This window comes from Pangasianodon hypophthalmus, chromosome 5, assembly GCF_027358585.1.
Source record: "Pangasianodon hypophthalmus isolate fPanHyp1 chromosome 5, fPanHyp1.pri, whole genome shotgun sequence".
NCBI classification, from domain to species: Eukaryota; Metazoa; Chordata; class Actinopteri; order Siluriformes; family Pangasiidae; genus Pangasianodon; species Pangasianodon hypophthalmus.
In genome coordinates this window covers 12,126,806-12,136,461 of record NC_069714.1, presented here as the reverse complement: position 1 = coordinate 12,136,461, position 9,656 = coordinate 12,126,806, and the positions used below count along the sequence as shown (strand labels likewise).

The following is a 9,656-nucleotide window of genomic DNA, read 5'->3' as shown; positions in this document are numbered from 1 at the left end:
TTACTGTAGCCAGTCCACCTACCAGCATGACCAGCATACCAGTGAACTCTGGAGGAAACCCTTTTGGACACCATGCAAAACTCCACATTGACAGTAACTTGAGACCCTGGAGCTGTGAGGCAGCAATGTGACCCACTGCACCACCATGCCACCCTGGTTCACTGTCTTCATTGTTATTCTAAAATAGAAGCAAACTTATAAAAATGAAGAAAACCATTGTATGAGCAGGTATTCCAAACAACTGGCTGGTAAAACAAGTTTACTGACCAACCCCTTTTCTTATAAAGCTTTCTATCTTTTTTTGCACACTCATACAAACACTGAGAGACTAATGACACACATTCTCACTCACTCTCACACACACACACACTCACAGCTGTCACCTGCCATGCAGTTGAGTCATATTTCCCAAAGCTGCATGTGTTAAACAGAATCATCTGCCAGGTCTTGTCTCCTGACAATATATCTCTGACAGCAGTTCCTATATTAATCAGAGAGTCTGTCTGAACACTGTTCCTTTTCTGTTCCTCACCTCTGTTTAGAGGGAGCTGAATTTAGGTAACCTGTATAGGTTCTGGAAACCTAATACCATATATTAGTTTATAGATTAGAGTCTATTGAAAAAAAGAGGTCAGAATGAGAAAAAATCCATGATTTGACAGAAATTCACTGAAATCTGTGTTCAGAACTGAAGCTTTAGTCTTCTGTAAAAGCATATTAACCAAGTCAATTCATTGTGATTTCAGCTTGAATGTTTATTAACTTGTTTAAAATAAAACTTTTAAAATATCATCTTACAGCAATATTAAATATTATTTACAAAGGAAAAACTTTTTAAGCTTGAGCTGAAAAGGTTCCACTCATCTGGACAGACAAAAACTAGCTGGTCATATCATGAAAACTAAGAACAATAAACATCTTAGTCACATAAGTGTCATAACCTTTCAGGGCTGGTAGAAAAATAAGCTTTTTGTTTTTTAAAGAAGACTATCATGCAAGACACTAAAATATTCTTAATAAATGTTAAAAACCAACTCATCTGTACTATAAGATTAGCATGGTGATACATATTCAAGAAAATGTACATATATTTCTACACAGATGATTTTATAAGCTACATTACCAGTCAATAGGACGCTCTGGACTGAATATATATTTTTATAGTCTTCAGGACATTTAGATAAAACCTTATGGTGGAAATTTATTTCTAAGACAGAACTAAATAGTGAACTAATGCCTCTTCTCTTGGCATTAATTTATTAATGAATCAAAATATTTTTTACATAAAGACAAGTAGTTTTTACTTAAAATGAAATTGTTTCCCCAGACAAGTAGTTTTCATTTAGAACTTTAGAATTTGACAAGTGCTATGACTAGTTGAGAACTTCAAGAAAAGCTGGTTTGGGTGAGGCTCCCTCATGAAGCTGGTTAAGAACATGGCAAGGGTGTGTGAATACCTTTAAGAAGGTAAGGTCACACATCTAACTCCATACATTATTTCATAGTGCTAATATCTTCATGATTATAATAAAATAGTAGAAAACAGTACAAATAGATAATATCTTTCTATGAGCATATGTGTCCCAACCTTTGACAAGTAGTGTAAATCTTATAAGAATCACAGAGATTTTTAAAGAAAACTGTATCAACCTATACATATGTGCAAGGATGCACATACGCATACACACCCACACACACACACCAAGTGATCCCATATCCCTAAACCACCCCCACAGTTTAACAGTATTACAGTACTCAACTTATAACCATGCTTGAACAAATGATGAAGTAAAAATAGCTTTGGTATTCACTGGTTTGATAAATGCAGATTTATAAAATGTCAGAAAGAGGATTGGTCATTCTGTGACCAGCCAATCAGTCTGGCAAGACAAAACTTCCTGTTTCACAAAAACGTACCTACTGCCCATATCAGCCATGGTCCTCCAGTGAAAACATGCATATGATTAATTTTCTCTCTATCCTGCACTGTCAGGATAAATAAATCTCGCCCTCTAGCAAAGAATACAAATATGTTAACATTTGTATTAATTCCATACACTCACTGCTATATAGTCATAACCAAGGACATGAACAAATACCATTCTGCTGGTCAGTAAGATGCTTATTAGTAATGCCTCTTCAGTGCCCGCCCAATCAGGAGGAAGAGCAGGCCCGAGAGTAGGCAGAAGAACACGCCTACTGGGGCGAACATAAAGGAAAGGCCATACATAATATTCAGCTGAAAGCCTGGACACAGATGACTTTTTTGGTACTCCACATATAAACCCACCACATCCATCACTTCCAACCAGATGACAGAGAGTACAGTGGCGAGAAGGATGAAGAAACCTAAGAGGATGCAGGAAAATAGGAGAATCAGACAAATGGCAGGTATTGGTAGGGAATGCTTAGAGATTTCTAAAATAAACTGCAAAAAATATAAGTTTTTCTTTTTGAGAACAAATGCATAGAAACTAAAAGGCACTGTTGCAGTACTTAGCTCACCAGCTGTGAGGAAGAGTCCACCACCTGCTTTATAGAGGCAGGGATTGGTGAATGGAGCAGCACAGATTATGATGAAGCCACCCAAGATGACTGCAGCCACACCCAACAACATGAAGACACTCCAGAAGCCTCTGTAGACTACACAACACAACCAACTAGTTGCTACTGAAATGTAATTGCAATATGCAATATAAATAACTGGATATTTAGTGACCACTCATGACACATTTAAATACAAGTAATATTGAACAGTACAATTCAATGACTTAGACTGACTGTAGTGCACAGAAAAAGAAAGGACAAATCAAAGCAAAAGTGTGTACGGAAAGGTACTTACTGATGGCAGACTCATAAGTGGTTGCATTGTGGGTCTGTTCAGATACAGGGAAGGGAGACAGGTAGGCATGTATGCACACTTTGGAGTGCGGCTGGTTTGCTGTAGGGATAACCACAAAAGCATGTACAATTCGTTTTGATGGTCACTGTGCTGTAAATTACTCAAAAAGTAATTTTATCTGGCACAAAATATTGTCAGTAAAAAGGAAGAGTAACTGTATCTGTACTGTCTCAGCAATCCTTCACAATATTGAACCTCACTATACAGCATACTATGCTATAGTCAATCATGAACTACTCTTGTGTGTAGGTGTCAGTTTAAACAGGCTTTACAACATCCTCAGTTTACTTCACTCTTTGTCTTCTTGCTAACTTCTGCAGATTTTACCCAGATTATTGCAGTAATGGCTTTTTTTCCTGTGCATACAGCACAGGAGCCAAAGAACATCAGAAAACAAAAAAATACTCTTTTCACAGGGGCCAGGAGTCAAGTACCAAATCTTTCACTTAGTTTTTGATAGCTTCTAAAGACTGGCATCAACAGTCTTCATGGCCTCATGGTACTTAGTCCTGTTTATTAATGCTAACAAAAGCTATATGCTTCTATACTACTTTATTTCCCTGCTTTGTCTGACCAAACTTTTTTTATATTCCTCAAAGATTATAGCAGCAGGATTTTACAGCATAAAAACAGCAAGTAAAGGAAAGTAGTTTCTTTACAGTGTAGATTATTTTGTTTTGTTTCTGTTATTGACACATTTTAAAACCCTTCAGCACAGGTCTTTTTCCCTGCTGACACTATAATCTGGTTAACCAAATGACCAGACAAAAGAACAATTAATAAGTAAGACAGTTATTCCAAATACTGCTTCCATGTTGAATTTAACAATGCCATTGCTGCTGGCCATAATAAAGAAACATCCAATTTTACTTCTATCACAATGACCATTCCAGATGTCTAAGTATGCAAAATAAAACTAGAAAATGAATTAGCACTATAATTACACCTCTTTATGTTTTTTGCACATGCAGTGGAAAAACACCATTTGTTTGGTAGCCTGTAGTATATGGTTGCAACAGTGACACTGGTATCAACAGCAAAACTGGTCAACCATCACACTTCATTATCTCACACCTGCAGTATCATTACTGTAACGATGATTCTATGTATGTTTTAAAATCACTCTTCAGTTATTTTCTTTATTGACCATCACAAAAGTCCAGTCTATTAGTATCTGTGCAAAGAGATCCATTTCTTTCAGCCAAGAAAGTTTGCCTTACTGAACCAGAACTTCAAGATGATGTCCTCATCCCCTCTTCCTCCAAATGAGCAGCGCCAGAAAAAGCCCTCATGGTAAAAGGTGGAAGAGTTTCCATCATCTGCAGCCTGGTTCACCATCAAATCCCCATGCTGTGGAAGAGCACAGAGCAGAGGTCTGAGGCCAAAGGGAATGTTTGCTATGCATTTTGATGCATGTATGCAAGTGTGTGTGTGTGTGTGTGTGTGTGCGCGTATGTCTTGGTATGTAAGTTAGCAAATATGTTAAAAGCGAATAAATGCAAATGTGAAAAGCTATAAAACAATTGATAGCTAAATGGCAAAAAGTATTATTGTGTTGTATGAACACAAAACAGCTGGAATGATACAAATTTATGCTAAAGCCATACCATCCTGTCTTACGGAATTCATGAATTAAGGATATCTTTTATGAACTCAAGTAGTAGACTTTAAGAAATATTCTGTTCTCTTTATCAACAGGGAAGGTAAAATATACAATAAAATAATTGTATATTAATAATAGTGCTCAAGTAACACCAGCACTGTCCATTTAAAACTACTGATTGCTTCTGTCACATAGTAAAAGTAATTTTCCTCTGTAGAAACAAACAGATCTCTAAGGAAGGCCTTCACTTGATTCTAATGAAAAGAGTGTTCCTGTCGTGACTTCCGCTGACACATTTGCAGAGCCAAAGCTTGGCCCTTTGGAAACGACTGCCCATGTGTGTGACTTCCATGAATAGATTTGGCATAAGAGTGCAGACATTGCAGTAAGATTCCAGTTTCATTGCCCATCATAAAATCTGGTATCATGCTCTAGCATGTGATATTCTATCCTTGTTGCTTCACTGAGACTGTAAATAGTGGCCTGATATGTAATCACAGTCTGCTCCAAATCAAAACATACATTGATGCAAACTAAAATGTAGGCTTGCATAAATACTGAATTGTGGATAAAGCTTCATTTAATCAGATTTAAGAGAAAAAGTGGTATAGTTTAGACTTCAGGTTCTAATATCAATACCCTTCAGAGTGTGTTCTATGTGGCATTAGCTGACAAATTGGCTTTAATGTCATTAAAATGGCACTGAGATGTTATAATTAAACATGTTCCATTTCATTACTGTAATGTTTCTTTAAATACAAACATCAGTAAAACACCAACCCATCCTTCCACCAACCTCTACAATATCCGGCAACTGAGAATCTGTTTTGCAAGTCTCCCAAGCCAAGAGCCAATAATCGGTACCAAATGATAGGAGGATGAAAACTGTCCCCAAGGCACCAAAGAGCCCAGCAAAAAACAGTGCCACGCTCCACTTCATGGTTAAATCCGGTCAGTGAAAATATGTCAGTCCTCTGGGACTGTGTAAGTAGAAGTCCTTAGCTTGGCTCTTTAGGAAGTTGTGCTTGCCAGTGCTCCTCCAATATCACACTGTGCTGGTGCTGTTATACACTTTCACACTAGTGTCTGTTTATTGTCCTGAAACCCCGTCCCTGTCCCACTGGTTTAGAGACAGAATGCGTTTGGGGTGGGAGTAGGGAACAAGGAAAAAGAGGAGAGGGCTCCAGAAGTATAGTTTCATGTGGACCATCCCCTTGTACTATTTTTGGACTGCTGATTGAAGATGCCTGCTGTCTCTCTTAGAGGTGCGGTCTGGCAATGGGAAATTTATTGGGGGAGGGAGTTGGTATGGCCCAAAATATCTCTGGCAAACTGAAGGCCATGTCTTAGGACTAGATAGTTAGTAGTGGGATGAGTGAGAATAAAGACACCAGAGCTGGGGATTCCTGCCATCTTGTTAGACACCACCACCTGTTTACAGTTATGAAAGACTGGGTACATAGTGAAAATTAATGTCCACATATGCCATTCCTGTTGTGGCCATCTAACAAGCTGTTAGAGGTGAGTGGACCTACTCATAAACACATTAGTTAATGCAAGTTATCAGTTCATGAGGTATCTAGTAATTTCTCTACAGATTCTGGCTTGCAGAATCTTCTGACTTGAAACGTCATCAAAATGATCAACAAATGACTGGTTTCAAGTTTTACTGGACTTTAAAATAAAAGTTTTCTATTGAGTGGGGCATTTAGCAGAGAGCAGAGAAACCAGCTACCAATTAGCACTGTACTGTGAGTGGACATCAGAGTAGCAGAAGTGTTGTCCTTATACACTTTTTTCCATACTTCCACTGCTACCAATATTTAGGTACACAGAAAGAAAGCAAGAAAAAATTTGTGTTTAAATTTCCTTATTTACAATGTAATGCACTATTTGGGTGTCAGCCATTCTGCAGTATTGTCTGAATTCTCAGTGGACAAATTCTTTCCCTAGATATGCATCACCATTTCACTCATAGTGTGTGTCAAATCCAATCTACAACTGATCCACCTTACCATGCCACTAAAGTAACATAAGGCATAAAGATTTTTTTACCCTTTAAATTTACTTCTGGAGCATTCTCAAGTAAGTGTGGTCTGAATTTGAGCCAGTGTACCCCTTACATCTATCTCATATAGGGCTAGAGATGGAACAGTCTATATAGTAAATAGTAAGAGAGAGTGTGTGGGAGCTATTTCAGACACAGCAAATATTACACTTGCATGTATAGGATAAATTTGGCAAGTTAGGCAAAAGAATTGTAACAACTAGCCTTGTTTGAAGTAAACTGATACTCATATCCAGAATCAGATGTTTATTTTAGTTTATTGCAGTATAGAAAACCTGGGGCAAAAAAGTGTCGCCAGATATCTAGCTATCCAACACTCAGAAGATTATTCATGTGTAGTAAGCACAACCCACAGATAGGGTTAGCCATAAGACTGGCTTAAGTGAATCCAACTTTTTTCACTACCTGGCTAGCAAATGGAAAGTTTTACTCGAAACTGAAAATGTGCAAGAGTAGCTAAGCCACCCATCCATTCAATAAAAACAAAGCCAGCTGTGCTCTGTTAAACTTTTGGCCATGGATGGGTGTCCTACCATCGGCACTACTTGGATGTCTGTTAATGAGGCATCTGGACATGCCTTATATCCTCTAATACAAAATCTCATCTAATGTTCTGGCTGTCCAACTGTTCATGCAGTATGGTATTTTTTTTTTAATTTTACCATTAAGTGAACTATATCTGTTCAAATTTCTATCATTAGATTTGTGTGTGTGTGTGTGCATGGCCTCCTCATGACAAGTTTCAGTACTGGATATCTGTTTGGAAAAAAACATATGGGATTTTGATAAAGTCTATGGTGATGAAATGTATCTCATGTTAGTAGAACATATATGGAAATAGGAGGATTTATGTAACCAATCATACATTTTATGCTGATCTCTGCTCTATGAATGATTAATTTTCCTTATACACCCATGTCTACAAAGCATCTCAGAACACACATCAAACCTTGAGGTGGATGGGCTACAACAGCAGAAGACCACATCAAAACCTGTTTCTCTGAGGCTATTACAGGTGCAGACTTACTGAAAAAGACCAATAAAGATTTTTTTTCTAATCTTCAGCTGTCCAGTTTGGGACTTAAAGGTTAACCTTTAAAGTTGATACAGGAATTGTGTGTTCTAACTGCTAACATAAGGTTGTTGTAACAGAAACCAGCCAAAAGAGACCAGTATAGAGAGGGTTATATTGGCTGACTGTAAAGGGACATGCTACGAAGCAATTCATTCTCTCAAAACTGTTATCTACAATAAAGTCTGAGCTTCATTAGAGAGTGTGCTGTCTCCTCTTTTAATCAGATATTTGTAACAATAATTTGTAGTTACAAGCTCGTTATCCCATCACGTCTTTGACCACCTCCCCCGCTCCCACAAAAGACTTTTTTTTAATCACTAGTACTCATTTGTTTGTTTGTTTGTTTGTTTTTTTAATCTCCAGTACCCATTTGTTTGTTTGTTTTTTTAATCACCAGTACCCATTTGTTTGTTTGTTTTTTTAATCTCCAGTACCCATTTGTTTGTTTGTTTTTTTAATCACCAGTACCCATTTGTTTGTTTGTTTTTTTTAAGCATCAGTACCCATTTGTATGTTTTTTAAGCACCAGTACCCATTTGTTTGTTTTTTAATCTCCAGTACCCATTTGTTTGTTTGTTTTTTAAGCATCAGTACCCATTTGTTTGTTTGTTTTTTAAGCACCAGTACCCATTTGTTTGTTTTTTTAAAGATCACCAGTACCCATTTGTTTGTTTGTTTTTTAAGCACCAGTACCCATTTGTTTGTTTTTTTAAAGATCACCAGTACCTGTTTGTTTGTTTGTTTGTTTTTTAAATCACCAGTACCTGTTTGTTTGTTTGTTTGTTTTTTAAATCACCAGTACCTGTTTGTTTATGTGAATGTGTTTTTAAGATCACCTGTACCTCTTTATTTTCAGGGAGAAAATAAAGGAACACCCATGAATGAAGCTCCTGTACCTGTATTCTTCAGCATAATGAGGTGTCTATAAAGCTCTCCTGTACCTGTGTGTATTACGTCAGACATGTTCAAAAACCACCTGTATCTGTGTGGGCTCTGAAGTGTGTTCCAAAATCACCTGTACCACCCATTTGTTCTCAGAAGTGTTTAAAGCTTGCCTGTACTTGTCCATGTTCTGAGGTGTTTCTCAAAAATCACCTGTATCTTTCTGTTGGAAATGTGTGTATGAAGCACACTTGTACCTGTGTGTTTTCCTACATTCTACTGAGTTCTCCAACATTCTACAGTACTTATTAATCTCACCTGTACCTGTGTATGTTTCCATGTGTGTATTTTCAGCCAAAATTCTTCCACAGCAAAGTGAAAGACTGATCTCCAGTTATCAGAAACATTTGGCTACAGTTGTTGCTGCTAAAGCTGGCACAACCAGTTATTAAATTTAGGTGCAATTACTTTTTCACATGGATGATGTACGTGCTGCATAACCTTTTTCCGTCAGCAAATTAAATTAGAATTTAAAAACTGGGTATTCTGTTTCCTCATATTCTCCTTGTCTTACATTACATTTCGTATGATGATCTGATTTATTGTAACAAATATTCAAAAATAGATCAAATCAGAAGAAGGCAAATACGTTTCCATGGCACTGTGTAATACCTGTTGTTTTATATTCACAAACTAAAAAAATTGCATCAACCTACAGAATGAGCAGCAAAACACAGATAAAGTGTGTTTCTAAGGCATAAAGTTTGGCATTAAATTCATCTTAAATTCACAGTGAAGGTAAAAAAGAGCAGTAATTTTGTGTGGCAAACTGTGCATGAAAGTTTTTGTTAAAACACAAACCAACACCATTCGTAATCCAAGCACCACTTTTCCCCATTACATAAATAAAGACATTGTTAACCAGAGCACCTTGCAGATTTTCATTAGGCTAACACAGATTAAAAGCTTGTGTTGAAATTTTATATCTATATATGTAATGGTATTTTTAATTCTACCTGCTACAACAAAAAGCTAAATATGTGATCATATTTGTAATCAGGATAAATAGATTTTAGAGATCTAATTTTCAAGATAAGAAACTCAATATTTTTTTACTGTGGAAGTT

At 36.9% G+C, this 9,656-nt stretch overlaps 1 protein-coding gene and 1 long non-coding RNA gene across 2 annotated transcripts; one reads left to right on the top strand and one right to left on the bottom strand.

The window, feature by feature from the left end:
* Window positions 1–734: 734 nt before the first annotated feature.
* On the bottom strand, window positions 735–5,680 carry tmem182a (transmembrane protein 182a). The gene is made up of 5 exons (XM_026912801.3): window positions 5,302–5,680; window positions 4,123–4,252; window positions 2,843–2,941; window positions 2,506–2,643; window positions 735–2,349 (listed from the first exon to the last, which is right to left on the bottom strand). The coding sequence occupies exons 1-5, from the start codon at window positions 5,443–5,445 to the stop codon at window positions 2,126–2,128; spliced, it is 735 nt and encodes a 244-aa protein (XP_026768602.1). The 5' UTR covers window positions 5,446–5,680; the 3' UTR covers window positions 735–2,125.
* Window positions 5,681–5,845: 165 nt separating this feature from the next.
* LOC113526311 (uncharacterized) lies at window positions 5,846–9,492 on the top strand. Its single transcript, XR_003402757.3, has 3 exons — window positions 5,846–6,026; window positions 7,501–7,588; window positions 8,505–9,492. It is a non-coding gene; the product is annotated as an uncharacterized LOC113526311 (long non-coding RNA).
* The last annotated feature ends 164 nt before the right edge of the window (window positions 9,493–9,656 follow it).